This window comes from Pinus tabuliformis, chromosome 7 (assembly GCF_031772625.1).
Source record: "Pinus tabuliformis cultivar Carrire ecotype Pingquan chromosome 7, CPIR1, whole genome shotgun sequence".
NCBI classification, from domain to species: Eukaryota; Viridiplantae; Streptophyta; class Pinopsida; order Pinales; family Pinaceae; genus Pinus; species Pinus tabuliformis.
In genome coordinates, this window is record NC_142293.1 from 781,121,533 (window position 1) to 781,143,670 (window position 22,138).

Genomic DNA, 22,138 nt, shown 5'->3' on the forward strand with positions numbered 1-22,138 from the left:
AGAACATCAAAAGAAAAATTAACTGAAATGAGCATTCTCTATAATGACATAATCCTATAGTTGGTCTTATCTTACCATATAAATAAAAATCCCCAGAAAGGGAAAAATACAATATCAAGTTGGCAGGAGAAAAGATAAATAGCTTTTTATTTCAACCAAAGACATATGCTGAACCCCAAATATTGTTGAAAATGTAACTAGGTTTGGTCTTCATAACTATGATTTTGTAACGAGTCAAAAAACAATTATTTGAGTCAAAAGAAAAATTATTTTATCATGTCCCATTTGGACATTTAAAAGAAAGAAATTGAATTTTTTGAAGTATATTTTTATGTGTCCAAGTAGACCAAGTCAGCCCTCCAGAAGACAAGTCAGTTTGCCCAAGAGACGTGGCCTTTTGCATGAACAAACAACTATAAATAGAGCCAATTCGTCTCCATCGAACATGCACTTCAATGATCTGATCTGAGGCAGAAGAATGAGATTCCTGAGGTAGAAATGAGAGATTCCTGAGGCAGTAATGCGAGGTTTCTGAAGCCACCTTATGAGCAGTTCGAACTGTCATATCTGAGGCATATATACAAAGTTCTGAAGAGGCCTTTAATGTGGATATACGAAGTTCCTGGTTATGTAAATTCTGAGGCACATCATCTCTGGTCATGCGAGTTCTTTTCTCTGCCTATACGACATCCTGAAGCAATTCATCTGTGTGGCATATAGCATCAAAGAACAGGCATGTGACATCTTGTGAACAGATCTTTACAGGGCTGACTTGGCACTTGGAAATTAGTCTACTGGTCAGTTTGTCTATGACTTGGATTTCTCTCTTTTACAAAGATTCTACAAGGAAAGGATTGCTGGGTTTTCCCCTAGTGGGTTTTTCCCTGGCCTCTGGCCCAACTTCTGGTGTCTATAGTCCTTTTGTGCACTGTGATCTTTACTTTCTTGCATAATTAAATGTATAATTGCTTGATGTCATAATGGAATAAAGAGAATGCTAAAAGTGCACATATATATACAAGTAATTATCATGATCAGAAATTCTAGATTGCACGCAAATGTCAATATGGTATCAGAGTTAGGAATTAAAGAGCAGTTTGAAGCAAGAAGTCCGAAACATCTGTCTCTCTGTGGAAGGCCGAGATTACCCCTCTGTGGTACGAAGTTCTGTCTCTTTGAAAACTATAGATCTGAAATCCTGTTTCTGTGGAGCTACAGGTCTGTCTCTGTGGAAGCCAACAAGGTTCCCTGGCTTCTCTGTTGTAAGAAAGTCAAAGTTATGAAATATTCAAACCCTGAATTCTTTATCTAAGATCAATCTCACTTAGGAGAAGATCGGAGCTTCCAACAAGACCAAAAGTATGAATGGCAAGTCTCTGTGGCATAAGAGCATGATCTAAGTTCATTCCTGTGGTATAAGTCCAAGCCTACTCAGTGATGGTGCAATAATCTAAAGAAGCCTTCACTACAGAGATCATCATTTAATTAATAACGGTTAATTGTTTTTCTAATCTGGAAGGTGTCATAATGAAGAAAATCTCAGACCAAATACATGGAGCTGCTCTTGAACAGAACTCAATTGTCATATAATCTCAAAAGATCTGCCCTCTTGTGTGAATAAGCACTGTTCATTGCTTAGTAACAAAGTGTGTCTCCAGCAAGGAAGCTGTGTCACTAACAAAGTCTGTTCATTCAATGAAAGGAATAAGTGAAAAAGAACCATGTCACAGTAGGTCAAAATACTACTGTATCCTCGATTGCAAAAAGGAACAATTCTTATATAAAATATGACTATACGCTTTAGACCCAAGATTCTCTGAAGGATTATTACAGTCACGAAGGAGATTAAAGAGTCTTGTTTCACTGTGATTCGTACTGCTACATAGAGACCGAGAAAAAGGATACCTCAGACCACTGAAGATCTTCACCTCAAAAGTCCGCAAATACTAAGGCTTGTTCTGAAAAACCTCAGAAAAGAAATCAAGTCTCCTTTATATCTCTGATAAAGCCGAATCTGATGCTATCTTTCAAGGATCTCTGATTTATACATAATAGAGATGAGACCTAGTCAAAATATACATTGCAAAGAAGACGACCTGATAAAGCAGCTTGAAGAAATATTTGATGGTACCAAAGTTGATGAAAAGTAATGTAATGTCCCAAATGGGATATTTTGCTAAATTTGCAGAAATTTACTCAACCCAAAATTTCACCGTAAAATCAACATTCTATTAATAGAAGATTGCCATGTAAAATAAAACAAATAGAGCACTGCAATCCAATAACACAATGAACAGGAAATTTCTCAGCTTTTATTATAATGGGTAAACTGGGGTTACATGCACATACAACCAAAATAGCTGAGATGAAAAGTTGGCCTCCAAGATAATCTGTTGCACTGCTATGCTGGCCCTCCAAACTGAACTGAACTGCACTGCTGAGCTCTCCTGTGAATTTTGGATGAATTCACCAAGGGGAGATGGGTACTCACCCAATCTCACTGAATCACTCAAGGGTTTCCATCCTAGGGCTACCACTGAAGTAGAGAATCAGGTCCTCAACCTCCCATACAAGAAGAAATACCAAATCCAAAATGTCCTCCAATGGCCTCTTCCTCCTCTTTTATAAATCTGATGGACCCCTCTAGAACCTCCAATTTTATTATTATTTTAATCATGGAGCACTTTTCCCTCTTTTATTTCAATTAAAATATTCTTTTTAATGTGAGAAAAGGGTAAATTGGCCACCACACCTCCTTAGGTCACTGAAAATCACTTCTAACCATCTCCTCCTGTACATCTTCTCATTCCGGTTCCAACGAGCTATTACACTAAGGTGTTTTGTCAAGTAATCCTCCCGAAATGCCACCTTAAGCATAATTAATTGAGTCAGAGCCATTAATAACTCTGTTTTTTTTAAGTTGTCAAAATGCCATGGAACGAAAGGCAAATTGTGTTGGTGATGGAATATACCAAGCGAATGCCATCGGACCTCATAAAAACTCCTCAAAACCCCTCCAAAAGCCCCTAGGCCTGTTGAAAACGCCAACCTGCACATGTGACCTGTCTGCCCCCAACTCTAAAAGTCCATCCTACCCATGCCATAAGAAACACCAGAAAAAGGAACATTACAAATCCACCCACCCCAAGATTGCTTGCCCTCAAGCAATCCAAACCTGTGGACCAATCTGGTGGCCCTACACAACTGAGACCCAATGCCCAAATCCGATATGAACCACTGGGCGATGCTTTGCCTATGTGTCAACCCACCATGAACGGGTCCCTCAATGCCCAAATCCCAAACCAATCTCTGACTAAACCTGTCATCAACAAATCCTTCTAGATCCCAATGCCACCAAGGACAAGTATCAAGGCTCCATGGCTCCTGTTGTGCTATAACTTTGACCATGAGTGTTGCTCCATCCACCGCGTGCCAACTCATTACCTCTCTCCAATCCAACCCTTGCACAGACCAAGGTCAACCTCACCATGTTGATGTTGTGCTGAAATACTGATGAGTGGCCAACCTACATCCTGCTGCCAACTAAAGCATGTAGTATCCCTCACCTCCAAGGGATCCTACAATACAATGCTCCTGACTAAAAATGATACTCCATCAATAGGGTAACAGCTCATGATCTCTCGCCAATCCAATGCATGGACACCTGTGTAAGGAACAAGTCTACTAGGCTAGTATGGTTGCCTGCTCAACTGGTGATGCTCTATCTGGTCAATCAACCGGACCTGTCTAAGGAAACTTGCCCCTCTCTCTATAATAGGCAAAAGTCGCCAAGATGTGCTACAAGCCATGTCTATGTACTCTTGGAGAGGCTTGTGGCCTAGAAATACTACAGCTCTAGTGGCTGCCATTGCACCTATATGCATTGCATCAATGGGTAGGCCCAAAGATGGATGCACCACCATCTCCAACAGCTCCTCCCTCTTTGATCGGGAACTCTACACTCCTGTCATCTACTAGCCTCCTGCAAAACTACCCTATCAACCTCCAACACCTCCTGATGACAACTGTTTGCAAACACTGCCACCCTGCTAGCTATCTGTATATCTGTTTGCTCCTCATCAATGGCTGACCCCAAGGGTGGTTGCTCTCGCTCGGCCCAAAAGGCTCACCATGCATATTGTGCCCATCATCCTCCTCAATTGGCTCATGCTCCACCATATGCTGCTCATGCTTAATCATCATTGGTGACTCATCATCCTGAATATCTCCCATAGGGTCCACTAACTTCTCACCATACACACCCGAATATAAATCTAGCCTGTTGTCAACAATTCCACATGACTCATGCTCCTCAGAGGCATCCTCGTATGAACCCATGGACTCGTCCAAAGAAGGATCCTCACCCCGAAAGTCAAAAGGAACCTTTATCGTCTCCTCATTTTCACTCAAGCATGAGTGATCAGGTCCCTTGCAAATGAAGCAGAGACTCTTCCTCCTCAACTCATTCTTGCAGCATGATCCACCAAACCTGAGCAACTCCTCCCTAGTCAATTGTCCCTTGAACCAGGGCCATGGCTTTCAGAATCTCAAGTTTCTTCCCAAAAGTAGGACCCTCACTGTTATCCAAATCCCGAAAGGTCTCCACTATTAGTCTGAAGACTCTCCTCATTATGTCATCACTATAAGGAGGTATAGGTGCAGTCAACCTCATAATGTTACTGAGACAGGATGCAACAGGAAGTCTGACCCCTTCACAAAGTTTCTCCAAGAACTTGTTTTGAATGAGCGCAAGCATGGTTGGTTTTAGAGCCCAAATTAGTTTCTTCCCTTCCGACTGGTTTACTTCGGAAAGGAGTGCCTCTAGTTCATCTAGTTTGAAAAGGGCTTTCCATGTGACCCTCATGTGTTTCAAATTTGTTCCAAGTGCAAATATTTTGTGCCCTATTTCCTGCCCCTTTGAGGAGGGTCTGCTGCTTTGTTTTGATCTTTGATCCAAATTGCAGTCCACTAATGTATTGTTGTGTTGATTTAAGAGGTGCTTCAAATACTCCATTATTCAGTACCACAAGACATCAGCATACAAAAAAATAATGCTCTCAAGACACAACATTAATTACAAACTCGCTCAGCAACACTCAGTGGCAGCAAACATATAAACCTTATGGCAGTAAATCTCAGATCACAAATCAGATCAGTACAGTGATATGAAATGATCTCTGGTCACAACAACCTCACAAATCTGCTACCCTCTTATAACATTCAGTTTGACAATAATAAACAAGTATTCTGCAAAAAAATGCTACAAGACTCATGGCAGGGTATAACATCAAGACTCAAAGCTCACATCCATAAGAGAAGCATATACCTCTCATCACACTGTACCCAGAAACATAATTAGAGTTGCTACAAATCTGTGAACAACAGTGAGAAAGTAGTGGAACTTGGTGTACAAGTGCAAACTTGGACATCTTAGTTGAAGATTGTTCCCACAATGCAAACAATTACTATTCAGACCCTTGGAGATCAAGCCCGGAACATACAATTAGTGGCTCCTTGGGACATATGACACTACTGTAAAATTTTCTCTTGGAAGGTCCCAAGTGGCTTAGAGTTGTGGGATTTTTCGGTCAGGAGTTTAATCAAACACCTTGATGGCAGACAGTTGTAGGTATATCTTTAATGTGTTTTATTTTAATTTGGAATGAACAGTGAGCATATAATGCCTCCAGAAACCTTTCAATCAACAATTGATTTAAATCAAACACCTTGATGGCAGACAGTTGTAGGTATATCTTTAATGTGTTTTATTTTAATTTGGAATGAACAGTGAGCATATAATGCCTCGAGAAACCTTTCAATCAACAATTGATTTAAATCACCGTTAGGCACCTTACATCAGTCACTAGGAGTGATTTACTTAATGGAAACAACTCAAAAGATACCAGTCATACATTTCTACTGATTTCTGAATTTACAAATAAGATTTTACATTCAAAGTAATAAGAACCTGGAATATCCTCAGCTCATTTGAACAGCGACTTGGGTATACTCGTTCTCAGGACTAGCATGTGCACAGCGACCGATTTACTGATCCCTATGGCTTTTACGCATAGTAACTTTGCACACACAGATTGACCCAGTGAAAAAAAATCGCTGCCCCTCTGTCTTTCAAAAACAGGATTCGGCCCCCGAATGCCCCAGCTAGCTATATTTTACGTGGAGCTTGATTCGCCATTGTCGTACACAAATGACCCTCTGTGAACATAGTTTGGCTCCACATCACAATGTGAACAACTGGTGCAGTCTGTTTGTTCAGGAAAGTCGCAGCAGTCAATGTGTCTTTCCATTCAATGTTTAGCGGCTACCTGAAGACGTCGCCATCACACAAAATTGTCGTGTTTCCATTACTGTAAGTGCTTCGGCTAATTCGACTGCTACAGCAGATTGGATGCCAATACATTGGCTAGATCAGCATTGCCTTAATGTGACTAATAGCAAGACTCTGCCATTGTTAGAACATGCCCGAACGCTACAGTATTACGATCCAACAACTCATAGTGTACAATAGGCTCCCTGCATTTACACCCTAGTATAGTTCTGAATTTGAACAATGCGTTGGCCCTGTAATTGGCATTGAAACTGCTACGGTTGTAATATCCCAACAGCTTATGGTCCTTTGGTTGCCAATTCATCGTTCATACTGCATCAAATTCCAGCTCTATTCGATTGACCAAACCAACGCTCCTCACCCACAAATATGCAATCACATGCACGCGCTATAAGAGTCACGTTCCGCAGACTCGATACAATATGTACTTCCAGGGAATCAATTTCAAATCAGCGATTGATCTCTAATTGATAATTGGACGACATTGACACCCAATCACACAGCATGCGTACGCAATGCGCACAGGTACCCAACTTCTTATTGGCCCACACTCGACTCATAGATTGGATCCACAAATACAATGCTCCTCTCCCCTGCCACGTCCATCAATTGTCATCCCACGTAAAATGAGATCACATCAGCCTCATGCTGAAGACGATACTCCATACACGAATAGTGCTACAAGCATTGGAATTTGGACCTCAATCGCACTCCCTCCATACTGTGGTTTGCTCATATGCACAGGAGTACCCTTCAGCTATGTGCACACCAGTTAGCATTGTATACAAAATCGAGCCAACAATTAACGCACAAGCATTTTTACAATTTTGATCCCCAGTCGTATTTCATACAAGATCATGCCCTTTTCTGCTACCGACAAATCACCCCTTAAATTTCTTCGTCCTCTTGCGTCCACAACCCTTCGAAAGTCACCAACCAGGTTAATTCACGTTTTTGCAAGAGTGTGTTTATTTTTCTTTTTTTACTGTTGAATAATCTTCGATGGAATTAAACGCGGAAGCTCAGGGTTAATTTCGGACCCGTGCAACAATCATATGTTGGCCTTCCCATAGTTTCTCGTCTTTTATGAATGTATGTTCACGGCCTTCAAAATCAAACCTGTGGTGCGATAATTTTATGGCCACACGGCAATAAAACTTCAGCCTTTACCCTTTTAATACAACCTCTCCAACCAAGATAATGAATTCATGCCTTACCAAATGCAGAGTCGGCCTTTGAAGTTTTAATTCATGCATTACAAAATGTAAAAGTCAGCCTTTGAAATTTCAATTGCGTATCGGCCCACATAAGAAATATAAATTTTCTCGAATAATTATTATTTACTCGACAATTTGCTCATGGGCCAACGAGCATTTTGTTGAACAATAAATATTGAGGAGACAAATTTGTGCTCAGAAATTTCTTCAGGAAAACCCTCCTTCCTGCTCCGTCAATAAATCTAGTCCGACAATTTGGCAAGTGATCCCTCAAGTCGGCAGGAAAACCATCTTTTATACCACTTTAATGTACCAAACAGGATATTTTGCTAAATTTGAAGAAATTTACTCAACCCAAAAATTCACCGTAAAATCAACATTCTATTAACAGAAGATTGACATGTAAAATAAAACAAATAGAGTACTACAATCCAATAACACAATGAAGAGGAAATTTCTCAGCTTTTATTATAATGGGTAAACTAGGGTTACACGCATATACAACCAAAATAGTTGATATGAAAAGCTGTCCTCCAAGATAATCTGTTGCATGTGAGAATTTTTGAATCTCTAAATCAGAAACCCTACTACAATCACAGGTTTATCATCTCCTACTTGTTCTTTGCATTTAACAAGTTATTTAATTACATAAACATCGATGAAAAACACTATTGCAGCCTACACATACATACAGATCATGAACTAAAATAAACTGAGACAAATATACAAGGGACACCGTTATTTCTGGACAATCATCCCCGGAAAAACCCAATTTGAGAAAACCGATGCAGCATATAGAGGGTTTGTATTATTAAGCAGATTTTTTAATACAACTAGGGTGCCAAATGTGGCTCACCCAACAAAGAATAACATTGGCAGAAGTACCTCTATCCAGGGACAGATATTTCAGCAAATCCAGCAACTAGATGATCAAACCCCAAAGATGACAAATGTTGTCCCCAATGCTGGGCAACAATGGCTGCTCCAAGCTCTGCGTTGGAACTGTGTCACCTCCTCTAGGAGCTGCGTCACCCTCTCAGTTAGCCTCCCTTGCTCAAAAAGTCGATATGTTGAACTGCTTCGTCTCTGCCGCATAGAACATCCCCAGCGCTGCCTCTAAGGGACTGCATCAGCCCCACCAGTTTTTGCGTCACCTGCGTCAACCCCTCTGGCTTCTGCATCACCCTCTCTAGAGCTGCGTTGTCTCTCCTGGTGTTGTTCTGCCTCTTTGCTATGTATTCTTCGGCCTTGGACTGAAGTCCCTCTACCGAACTGCCCCTCACTACAACCCAGATCACTAGCTCCATTTTCTCAGCAAACCACGCCCAGAAAAATCGAACTCTTTGATCTCTTCAGTGTATCTCCAACTCACCCTCAAGCCTCCTCTTATACTTTTCCTATTGATAAATCAACGGTTGTGATCTAATCTCTAATCAACAGCTAAGATTAAAACAGACTTGATCCTCATCACTTAGAAGTTTCTCACCCGTATTCTTATACCCATTAATATTTTTATTTTCGTAAGTTTAGACTTAGGAACCCATTAAAAATATTTATTATTTTAATAACTCCTCATCCAGGTGGAATTTCTCCAAACGATTTTTGGGTTCTGTAGATCTCATATGTTCTAGCCCTTCCACAAAATTTTGGAGCTAGAGCACATCCGATGCTACCCAAAATCAACACTCCCTCTTAGCAAGGAATGTACTCTAGTAAGTTAGTAACACTTCTCAATAGAAGTACTACACTGATCCACTGCATCGGCCCTCTGTGTTGTTGATGCTTGGCATGATGCCCTTCATCCACTGCATTGTTGCTTCCTGTACTGCTGCCCATGACTCTGCCACTGCCACTGCTACATCTGTACTACAGTTCCCTCTCAAAATGTTGCATCATGATGCCCATCTCCTACTTGTTCTTTGCATTTAACGAGTTATTTAATTACATAAACATCAATGAAAATCACTATCGCAGCCTACACATACATACAGATCATGAACTAAAATAAACTGAGACAAATATACAAGGGACAACGTTATTTTTGGACAATCGTCCCCGAAAAAACCCAATTTGAGAAAACCAGTGCAGCATATAGAGGGTTTGTATTATTAAGCAGATTTTTGAATACAACTAGGGTGCCAAATGCGGCTCACCCAATAGAGAATAACATTGGCAGAAGTACCTCTATCTGGGGACAGATATTTCAATGAATCCAGCAACTGGATGATCACACCCCAAAGATGACAAATGTTGTCCCCAATGCTAAGCAATGATGGTTGCTCCAAGCTCTGCGTTGGCACTGTGTCACCTCCTCTAGGGGCTGCGTCACCCTCTCAGTTAGCCTCCCTTGCTCAGAAAGTCGATATGTTGAACTGCTCCGTCTCTGCCCCACAGAACATCCCCAGCGCTACCTCTAAGGGACTGCATCAGCCCCACCAGCTTTTGCATCACCTGCGTCAGCCCCTCTGGCTTCTGCGTCACCCTCTCTAGAGCTGCGTTGTCTCTCCTGGTGTTGCTCTGCCTCTCTGCTATGTATTCTTCGACCTTGGACTGAAGTACCTCTGCCGAACTGCCCCTCACTGCAACTCAAATCACTAGCTCGATTTTCTCAGCAAACCACACCCCAAAAAAATCGAATTCTTTGATCTCTTCGGTGTATCTCCAACTGACCCTCAAGCCTCCTCTTATACTTTTCCTATTGATGAATCAATAGTCATGATCTAATCTCTAATCAACGGCTAAGATTAAAACAGACTTGATCCTTGTCACTTAGAAGTTTCTCACCCATATTCTTATACTCTTTAAAAAATTTAATTATTTTAATAACTCCTCATCTGGGCGGAATTTCTCCAAACGATTTCTGGGTTCTGGAGATCTCATACGTTCTAGCCCTTCCACAAAATTTTGGAGCTAGAGCACATCTGATGCTACCCAAAATCAACACTCCCTCTTAGCAAGGAATGTACTCTAGTAAGTTAGTAACACTTTTCAACAGAAGTACTACATTGATCCACTGCATCGATCCTCTGTGTTGTTGATGCTTGGCATGATGCCCTTCATCCACTGCATTGTTGCTTCCTGTATTGTTGCCCATGACTCTGCCACTACCACTGCTACATCTTTATTACATCTCCCTCTCAAAATGTTGCATCATGCTGCCCATAGCACTGCCGCTGCTAACTGTTGCACTGCAACTCAGTTACTGAGAGGTAAGTAACTAAAAATTCACCCAAGCACTGACATGCCGGTCAGCCTGGATGCCTTGTGATGTTGAAGCTACCTCTGCTACTAATCTGTGCTGACCCTATGTTGCTATTGCGTTGCTGCAAACTGCTTTGTGCCTCTCGCACTGCTACAACATCCACTGCATTGCCTCAGACTTTGGCACTCTAGCAATGCCACTGTCGCTCCATCACACCTCGCTCCAACCGACACCCGTCACTTTGCTACTGTCGTTAAGGGCTCCCGTAGCCATATGTGATCCAAGAGTTTGGGCACCTCAAGGATCTTGCCGGCATGTAGTCCTCTTGACTACAACTCCATGTCGCCCCACCTCTTCTCCAGAGGCGCATGAGCACTCATGGCACAATCGTCATCCTCGACATCCTTGTCTACCTTTGTTAGAGCAGCCTTTGAGTCAAAAGTATCCCCCTTGCCTTTCTTCCTGGGGCACTAAGTGGCATAATGTCCCAGTTCCCCACAATTGAAGCATTTGACCTTGGTTATGTCCTTCTTCCTCTTCTACTTCCCCTGTTGTCCCGCTGATGCAAGAGTTGCATCCTCCTCCTCCTCCTTCTTGACCCGGGTTCCCTTGCAGCTACTGCCTGCCTTGGTCTACCTCCTGAGCTCTTCTTGTCGATGAGCTGCCCACATTTCCTCCCAACTGGGGAGAGTCGCTCTGCCCAAAATACTTTGGAAAAATGTCTCCCAGTCCTCAGTGACTGCATTCAGGGCAATCCTGACCATGAACTCAGGATTTGGTGTAGACCCCACGGAAGTCAACTAGTCATGAATCTCTTGCAACCTGAGAAGGAAGGGATCTATCTCCTCTCCTTTCTGCATCTGGTACTGTCTCAGCTGATTTTCTAGTACAATCTTTCGTTGCAAGGAAGAGCCCTGGAACAAGGTGGTCAGGGTCTCCCACATCTCCCTTGTTGTGTCCTTCTCAGGGATGTGTGGTACTACATGATCTTTGACCCCATCTAGGATAATGCACTTGGCCTTCGCCTGGGCCTCCTCGTACTTCTTTGCTGCAACAGCGTCAACCAAAACAGCAACCACTTTCAAGGCATAGTCGTTGATGCGATGTTTGTCCAAGATTGCCAGGATCCTGGCCTTTCAGAAGACAAAATTGGATGCTCCATCCAATCTGTCCTGATCCCTCAACCCATTCATTGCCATCTCTACCAAAAAATAAGATTGGTTCTCTTCTCCCTCTCCTGTCGTCAATCTGGCAAGACTTGGATCTGGATTCCTTGGGCATAAGAAACCCTCTAAGGAACAAGCTCTTCTCGACCCCCTCTGAGTCCTAATTTCCCTAACGGAAATCCTTCGGCCAACTGTCGAATCACTCCTCTCCAATCCTCCTTTGCTGCTGCAACCCGGATCTAGATTTCTTGGCTAGAAATCTGTCAAGGCAGTGATTCCCTCTACCTTGGTTCAGTCTCCTTAGACACTATTCTACACCAACAGAAACAACATCCCACTAGCTCCTCAAATCGAAATCTGCTCTGCTCCCTTAGCCTCAACAACTAAAGAATATGAGCCCTTCTGGCTTTGTGCAATCACGGCATGAGTTGGATCAACTCTTCCTGGCCACTGCATCAATCCTTCCCGGCTCAGAAAGATGACGTGGCACTGCGTGAGCCTGATCTGCCCCCCTTTGCTTCTGCATTGGCCTGGACAGCTGACGCAACTACTGTGTGGGTTTCTCCCAGCTACTGCGTCACCCTGACCTGGCTCAGAGTGCTGAGGCACGCACTACGTGAGCCTCTGCGTCACCTTTTCTGCACTGTGTCACTCCTTCTGCGTCTCTGGCTCTGGAATAGCGTTGTCACTCGGGACAGTTGCTTCTCTCAGCAAATTCTCCACATTTCTTGGCTGGTGTCTTCAATCTCCTATGATCTGCAATCCTCCGATACCATGTGATAATTTATGAATCTCTACATCAGAAACCCTACTGCAATCACTGGTTTATCATCTCCTACTTGTTCTTTGCATTTAACAAGTTATTTAATTACATAAACATTGATGAAAAACACTATCGCAGGCTACACATACATACAAATCATGAACTGAAATACACTGATACAAATACACAAGGGACACTTTATTTTTGGACAATCATCCCCGGAAAAACCCAATTCGGGAATCGGTGCAGCTTATAGAGGGTTTGTATTATTAAGCAGATTTATGAATACAACTAGGGTGCCAAATGCGGCTCACCCAACAGAGAATAGCATTGGCAGAAGTACCTCTATCCAGAGATAGATATTTCGGCAAATCCAACAACTAGATGATCAAACCCCACATATGACAAATGTTGTCCCCAGTGTTGGGCAGTGATGGTTGCTCCAAGCTCTGCGCTGGAACTACGTCACCTCCTTTAGGAGTGCGTCACCCTCTCAGTGAGCCTCCCTTGCTTAGAAAGTTGATATGTTGAACTACTTCGTCTCTGCCCAACAGAAAATCCCCAGCGCTGCCTCTAAGGGACTACGTCAGCCCCACCAGCTTCTACGTCACCTTAGTCATCCCCTCTGGCTTTTGCGTCACCCTCTCTAGAGCTATGCTATCTCTCCTAGTGTTGCTCTGCCTCTCTGCTATGTATGCTTCGGCCTTGCGCTGAAGTCCCACTACCAAACTGCCCCTCACTACAACTCAAATCACTAGCTCAATTTTCCCAGCAAACCTCGCCCTAGAAAAATCAAACTCTTTGATTTCTTCAGTGTATCTCCAACTGACCCTCAAGTCTCCTCTTATACTTTTCCTGTTGATGAATCAACGGTCGTGATCTAATCTCTAATCAACGGCTAAGATTAAAACAGGCATGATCCTCGTCACTTAGAAGTTTCTCACCCATATTCTTATTAATACCCATTAATATTTTTATTTTCCTAACTTTAGACTTAGGAACCCATTAAAAATATTAATTATTTTAATAACTCCTCATCCGGGTGGAATTTCTACAAACGATTTATGGGTTTTGGAGATCTCATGTGTTCTAGCCCCTCCACAAAATTTCGAAGCTAGAGCACATCTGATGCTACCCAAAATCAACACTACATTGCTATGTTGGCCCTCCAAACTGAACTAAACTGCACTACTGAGCTCTCCTGTGAATTCTAGATGAATTCACCAAGGGGAGATGGGTACTCGCCCAATCTCACAAAATTCCCTGAGGATTTCCATCCTAGGGCTACTACTGAAGTAGAGAACTGCGTCCTCAACCTCCCATACAAGAAGAAATACCAAATCCAAGATGTCCTCCAATGGCCTCCTCCTTTTTTATAAATCTGATGGACCACTCTAGAACCTCCAATTTTATTATTATTTTAATCATGGAGCACTTTTTCCTCTTTTATTTCAATTAAAATATTCTTTTTAATGTGGGAAAAGGGTAAGTTAGCAACCACGCCTCCACAGGTCACTAAAAATCACTTCTAACCATGCCATTTTGTAGATCTTCTCGTTCCGGTTCCAATGAGCTATTACACTAGGGTGTTCTTCCAAGTAATTCTCCCGAAATGCCACCTTAAGCATAATTAATTCAGTCCAGCAAATTAAGAACTCTATATTTTCTAAGTTGTTAGAATGCAATGGAACGAAAGGAAAATTGTGCGGATGATGGAATATACCAAGTGAATGCCATCGGACCTCATAAAAACTCCTCAAAACCCCTCCAAAATCCCCTGGGCATGTTGAGGATGCCAACCTGCACTTGCAACCTATCTGCCCCCAACTCTGAAAGTCCATCCTATCCATGCCATAAGGAACACCATGAAAAGGAACATTACAAGTAACGGGTGACAATTACAAAATTGGACATGCAAGAGATCAATAATGAACTATCAAAATCTAAAGTCTATCAGTATGAGGGCAAGGTCTTGGAGGACATTTCTTGAACTTGTTGCAGGACCTCTTGGAAGGATGACCCTTTTTGTGACAGAGACCTTTTTTATTGATTTGGCAAAGAAATCAAAGATACAATACAATCTGAAGTCTGATGTGTGAGATCTAGTGTTAACAGGCCAAGGACGTTGGAATAAAGGGATCTAATCTTCTAAAGTATTAATTCCATAAGTGCTTGGGCATTGAAGATCTACCATGATGAAATACAACGATTCTAAGAAGCTAGATAGCTTGTCTTGATGAAATCACGGCCAACTATTAATTTATGACATAAAGAATCCAAGATGTTGGCATTTGGGCACTTGCAATTTGAGAGTCTAGGTTTTACAAAACCCTAGCAAGATGAGAAGAGGCTGAAGGGAAAATCTTATCAAGCTACAATCATCATGGTCTATAAACTCTAGCAAGGGTTTGAACAAGAAAGGTCTAGATTGCTTCCACAGAAAGAAGAAGAAACCCTAGTCTATGCAACGAAGATATAACTTCAAGATGGTGCTTGGGACAAGGTTGATGAAGTTGCAAGATGAATGCAAGGAGTCTAAGATTAAGAGGGAGCTGACTTTTCTCAAAAGATAAGTATTTTATATCGTTCCTCTTTGATTAAGACTATTGTTATTGTCTTTAATTTTGGTTAGTCTCTTGTCTATTTGTCCTTTGTTTAGTTATAATTGTTCGCCTATATCCTCCCAGTGAGGATTGCAGATAAATAACTATGGTTGTCTAGGCTTTCACAGCAAAAGAATGATATGAAAGAACGAAGCATACTTATAGGACTTTCCAGATTTATAGAACTAAATATTGAAGGAGCAGATAGTTTGATGTATGTCTTGTTTAAGGTCAAGATCTAGTATTTGACAAGCATAAAAGCTAGAAGGCTCTCATAGTATAAGGAAGAGGTTCATAACAAGACATTTGCCTCGGTTAGAAGAATTACTCCCAGAATTTTGAAGGACATGAAAAAGGGAGCCTCATGATTGAAGAAGACCTCGTACCTTGAGATTGATTGGTTAGAGCAAGATTGACCTCAATAATTATTTCTGACAAATGAAATTCATGAGTTATAGGAAAATATATTGCCTTCAAAGGGAGTTGAAAACATAATTTGAACATCAATGATCTTGGATCAATACACTAATACTTCAGACTTGAGGTTTAAACATGGGAAACATGTGATCATGATCCTCCTGGAATCTGGATGATGGAAGTTGATTGGTTCTCTGAAGACTTTGATTCAATTACTGGTTGGCAACGTTGATGAGAAGAAAAGGTACTACTGATGGTTGTTTTTGCTTGGGATCTGGCATGGTTTCTTGCAAGAACATGAAGCACGATTTTGTTGCACTAAGCACTGCAGAAGAGGAAGATATGACAGTTTGTGTAGATAGCTATGAAGCAGTTTGGTTCCATAAAATGTTTGATGAATTGTTTGAAGGCGTGTTAGATTCGACCATAATCAAAGCAATATGAATATTGTTGAAGATTGTCAGACAACCTAGTCTTTAATGGAACATCAAAGCACATTATGATTTGAGATGCGATGCAAATGGGCACCAAGAAGCTACAATAGATTTCCACGGATGAACAGGTAGTAGATGTAAAGGAAGCTTGAGTACTTCCGAGACAAGCTTGGGCTTGTGGATATGTCCTCCCAGATTGAGAGGGAGTGAGGATGGACACCTAGTTCTCCATGTGCCATGCACTGTGGCTAGGACTAACAGCCTAGGTCAAGTACATGAACACGAATAGGGAAAATGGTGGATTCGATAAGCATCTTGGACTGACATTCTTGAGTCATGTACTGTGGCAAATTAGGTTTAACACCCTCAATGAAGTACATGGACTCAGTGAAAGAATGCTCTAGTGGACTGACATTTCCTTGTAACAAGTAGGAAATGGTCCTGTGGAGGACATACTCTGGTGAACCTAGGTGGAGTATGTGCCTCGAAGAGACAATGTGGTGTCCTATTAAATGCCACCCAGCATTATGCTATAATCTAGTGGAGAGATAGAGTTTACTTGTCAAGGCCTTGGTATTTTGACAATGTTGGTTATGATGATGTTATCATCGATGATGCTTATCAATCTAGATCCTTTCTTACAGAAGTCTTCAACTTGAGAATATCCTGATGAATCATTATGCATACCTCACTAGTTAAGAGAGAGTGTTGAAATTGTAACTAGGTTCGGTCTTCATAATTATGATTTTTTAATGAGTCAAAAAGAATTTATTTGAGTCAAGAAAAATTATTGGGCAATCACTGCATATACGTGGTGGTGGACCGATTGACAAAGTTTGCACAGAAAAATTATTGGGCAAGGACTGCATATATGTGGTGGTGGACCGATTGACAAAGTTTGCACACCTTTTCGCCATCTCAACCCAGTCCTCAACCTCACTGGTGGCCGAATTATTTTTCAACGAGGTATTTCGACTTCATGGTCTTCCAAAGACCATAGTCAATGATCGGGACAGCAGGTTCATGGGAGGATTTTGGCAGGAGTTGTTTCGGCTGGTGGGCACAGATGTCACTCTGAGCACTAGTTATCACCCCCAAACAGATGGGCAGACAGAGATTGTCAACAAATGGCTGGAGGGTTACTTGCATAACTATGTGACGAGGTAGAAGCGTGCATGGATACGGTGGTTGCACTTGAGCAAATACTGCTATAACACCACATACTGTTAGTTTTTGTAGCATCCAATGTGCTCTAGCCACGAAACTTTGTGGAGAAGCTAGAATGAATGAGTTCTCAAAAACCGATAAATCGTTTTTGGAAATTCCACCCATAAGTGTCTCAATTAGATTATTAACTAATGTTTTTAATTATTTCCTAAGTCTAAACTTAGGGAATATGGTTAATTAATCATTATTAATTGAGATGTGGTGAGAATCATCTAGAAACTCACACGGATCAACAGGGAATTAATCTAGGTCATCGATTATGTTTTAATCTTGGTCATTGGTGCTCCAACAGAAGATTATAAGAAGTCGTCGATGGGTAAATAGAGAACAAACCAGTGCAAATACTCAGCTGCCCAGGCAGATCTATTTTCCTAGTGGCTACAATACATGGCACATGGAGAATTAGGTGTCCATCCTCACTCCCTCTCAATCTGGGAGGAGTAATCCACAAGCCCAAGCTTGTCTCGGAAGTACTCATACTTCCCTTACATTAGATACTTGTTCATCAGTGGGGATATTGTTGTAGCTTCATGGCTCCCATCTGCATCACATCTCAAATCATAATGTGCTTACGACCTTCAATGAAAAACCAGGTTCTATCACAACCTTCAAACTGCTTTGATCATTACAAAATATCATGGTCGACTTCATCAAACATTTTATGGAGCCAAACTACCTAACTGCACAAACTTCCATATCTTTTGCCTCCTCAGTGCTTAGTGCAACAGAATCCCGCATCATGCTCTTCCAAGAAACTACAGCAAATCCCAAGCAAAAACAACCACCAACAGTACGTCTTTCATCATCAGCACTGCCAACCTAGTAATCGAATCAAATATATCAGAGAACCAATCAGCTTCCATCATTCAAATTCTAGGAGGATCTTGATCGCATGCTTCCCTTGACTAAGGAAGTTTTTACCAAGTTTCTACCAAACCTCAAGTCTCAAGTAGTAGTGTATTAATCCAAGATTCTTCATGTCAAGTTCCGCTCCCGACTCCCTTTGAAGGCAACCTCTTTTCCTCTAACTCCTTTTATCATCAAATTAAAAAAAAAAACATTAACATCATTCTTAATCAATCAATCTCAAGATACAAGGTCTTCTTCAATCATGAGGTGCTCTCAAAATCCATTGGTATCTCTTCCAACGGAGACAAGCATCTTATCATGAACCTCTCCCTCTTATTGGGAGAACTTTCTCAAAACTTGCTTTCATGTTGCCATCGTGGTGCATGCTAGATTTATTTTGATTTCTCGAACGCGTACTTCAAACTTCTCGATCTTTTTGCATTCACGTATTCTATGATTCAAGAAAGTCCTTGTGCTTTGCTACGTTCTTCCAATTCTTTCATTGACCTGCAAACATTTCATAGGAAGCTATGGAAGAACAAATACAATTGAGCAAAGAGCATAGACAAAATACTATCCAAAGATAAAGACAATAGTAACAGTAGTAATCAGAGAAAGGAGATGTAGAGTACTTATCTTTAAGAAAAGTCAGCGCCCTTTTAATCATGGACCTTTTCTAATTTTCACCATCCTTGTCATCACATCAACATGATGTCATTTCTATGATTCCCAACTGCTATGGCTTCTTCTTACAACAAAAATGATTAGTCCTAGGGTTTTGTCCCTACAGTTTTTCTTAGTTCATTATTTTGCTAGGGTTTACAAACCCTAGATGCTTCACTATCCAAAGTCTTCAAGACCTGTCATCTGTTGAGAAAACTAGGGCAAACAAAATTAGGGCTTCTTTTAAATGTTTTCTCTTATTACATTAACAATTATTGTGATATTAGATCAGTCCATCATCATTATTATTATGTTTTGTTTATCATCAAGACAATGCCAATAAAGAAGATCACAATACAAACAAGAACACCAGAAATAGACTCCATGCCAGGGCAAATTCCCTACACATGGGAAAACCTAGAAACTTCTCTTCTTTTAGAAATTCAAGGAAGACTTCCAAGACCTTCGATGAAGACAATTCACCAAGTGATAGGCCAACAACCCAAACAACAATGCTTCTCTCCTTAACTCAGTTTGTTGCTCTTTTCAAGTCTAGAGTCTGAACATAGATAGCTTCCTTCCCATACGTGTGAGATTGCCAAACAAAGAATTTTATGCCCAAACCAAACAAAGAGACCTTCTCCTTTTCCCTGCTACCATTCTCCTCTTTCTTGCTTTAAATTTTTGCCTTAGACTTCTTAAGAGTGTGAATTGCTTTTGTGTCCCAAAGGAGGTCGAATACCTCTTCTTTATATAGTCTCTTGGTGGGGTGCAACTATCTCTTGCAATGCTGACTTGGTGGGTTGGCTAGCCCATCACTTGAGAGTAACTAGATATTTTTACATACAAAAATAATTTCTTTTACATCGATTCAAGAGCCCGAGCCCTCCAAGGGACTTTACATCATGACCTTGACTTTGACCTTGTCAACACCCTAGAGCACACAATCGCTGCTAAACCTAAGACAAAATAATCAATGGGAAAGAAACCCATTCTTGAATAAATAATTTTCTTTTACAGAAATACAACTTTCTTTTCTTTTTCTTTTGACAAGTACATTGATTACATCACGTCATGGTACATAGAAAATTATGAAGACCGAAGCTAGTTACCATTTTCAACACTCCCTCTTAACTAGGGAGGTATTAATAATTGACAACAACAAGTACATGGACAGTACAACCTTGAGAAGTTCCCATAAAAAGATCAGATTGGTAAGCCATCACATAAGCTATTTATTTAGCTTATATCATTGCATCGCATCATACCAACCAACATTGTCACATAGCAAGGCCTTGACTAATAGCTTTATCTCTCCATAAGATCAGAGCATAAGGTTGGCGAGACAAATGACTGATAAACACCATCATCATTGTCTCTTAAGGCACACACCCCACCCGGGTGTTCACAGGGTATGCCCTTTTAGGACAATCCCTGTCTTGGAATAACACATCCTCAAGGAATTTCATCTTCGACTATCTTACCTATTGAATGCCCTACCACATCCTCAAAGAGCATCAAAATCCAAATGCTTATCCAATCCTCCATTCTTTCTTCACGACATGAAGACAAAAATGATGTGTCTAACTCTCCCTCTCAACTAGGTAGGATATACTCATTCCTATAAAAAGGAATATACTCAAGCTACCTCTTATCCAGGGACTTGCCCAAGCTCCCTCTCAACTAGGGACTTGTTTCCAACAGCAACTCTCTGCTCTTTGGTGGAGATCATGGTACTATCAGCGGCTTGTAGGGCTCCTCCTTTCGATGTCATGAACTTGATCTTCTTCATCATGGAGCCTTCATCTTCTTATGTTAAAATTCGCAACTAGGGCCAAACTCCATGTGGGTCATATTATTTATGGCAACTGATATTTTTCTTGGATTCCTCTCATCAAGGTCTAGGATTGATCTAAAGATCGTCTGATTCCGATAAGTATTCATGGAGATATGAATTTATTTGTGTTATGGGACATTTCGTCAAGGTCGGCCAACAACCAAATAACCCCCACTTGTGCTCAACGTTTTAGTATAAAAGGAGGTGACTTGATAGTAATTTAGACACACACTTCACTCTTGGTTTCTCTCCACTTGTTTTGGATTTTAGTGGCAAGAGAAATCTAAGAGGATGAAGCCCTAAACGCAGGTCTAAAAGAGACCTACAATGCTGATCTAAATGTGCCCTAGCTGTTGTCATAAGGAAGCCCTAGCCGCTGTCATAAAGCCCTAGACGCAGTCATGAAGGAGATCTAGCCGCAAATATAAGAAGCCCTAGTAGTTGTCTTGTGAGGAGATCTGGCCGCAATAAAGAGGCTCCTATACGCTGCCTCAAGAAAGCTCTATTCGCAGTCTAGAGAGACCTAATCTAAGGTCATCCATCCATAGTCAAAAGGCCCTAATTCGTTGTCCAAATGGAAGCCCTAGCTGCAACAAGGAGAGGTATAGACAGCGTGGACATTTAAGGGCTATTTTAGGGGTATGGTTAGAGGACATAATGACTGATTGCAGGACGCTAAGGCAAGGAGGGTCTGCTGGAGGGTGCAGCAACTGTTTGAGGGTGACAAGTCCATGCATTGGGCTAAAATCTGCCCTTAAGGAACAGTGTGACAACTGCAACAAGAAGGAGTATTCAGGGTGGAGAAATAAGGTTGTTCTAAAGCTATTTCAGGAAGACAGTGAGGTTGTTTAGGAGGGCAGAGTTAGGGGAGCTTAGGATCAGATCCGTTGAGGTATCATTGGAGGATCAAGGATCATATTTGTTATGCCTGGAAGCTACAGGAAGACTATGTGTTACGCCGCAGGCCATAACACCACAGTCAAGGATTGTTTTGATCACTGTTAGATAGGACTGTCTTGAATAATGAAGGTTTCCTTATATGCCATTCAATGCAGCAAACAAAGACCCTAAACAGTCCTTGATGAAGGTTGTCCCATCTACCATCCAATGCAGCAAGATAATAAAAGCTACAATGAGATGCAGCATGATGGGCACAGTGAGGTACAGTATGAGGCAGCATTGGTGGGTGCAGTGTGATGATAAGGTACAACTTGACAATGCAGCACAGGGAGGTGCAACATGATAATAAGGTGCAGCAGCATGATGTTGCAGCATGGTAACGAGGTCAGCATGATGATTGAGTGTAGCAAAGTGAGGTGCAGCATGGTGATGGAGTCACCTTGGATCAGTGGAAGCAGTATGCCTTCTACTCAGCTCAGATCAGCTACCTCATATGCTATCTTCTAAGAGA

The 22,138-nt window shown here is 41.4% G+C and overlaps 1 protein-coding gene across 5 annotated transcripts in view; it reads right to left on the reverse strand.

Annotated features, from left to right (window-relative positions):
- The window catches only part of LOC149249904 (phytochrome), a 313,914-nt gene that overhangs the window by 153,323 nt on the left and 138,453 nt on the right, over positions 1 to 22,138 (reverse strand). Inside the window, exon 3 of one of the 5 annotated variants that reach the window (XM_089458825.1) lies at positions 1,925 to 2,037. The exons of the other annotated variants lie outside the window; for them this stretch is intronic. Coding sequence (XP_089314951.1) covers positions 2,028 to 2,037 — 10 coding nt within the window. The 3' untranslated portion in view covers positions 1,925 to 2,027. Of the gene's footprint in view, positions 1 to 1,924; positions 2,038 to 22,138 lie in introns of those variants that run through there. 5 annotated transcript variants of the gene reach the window in all.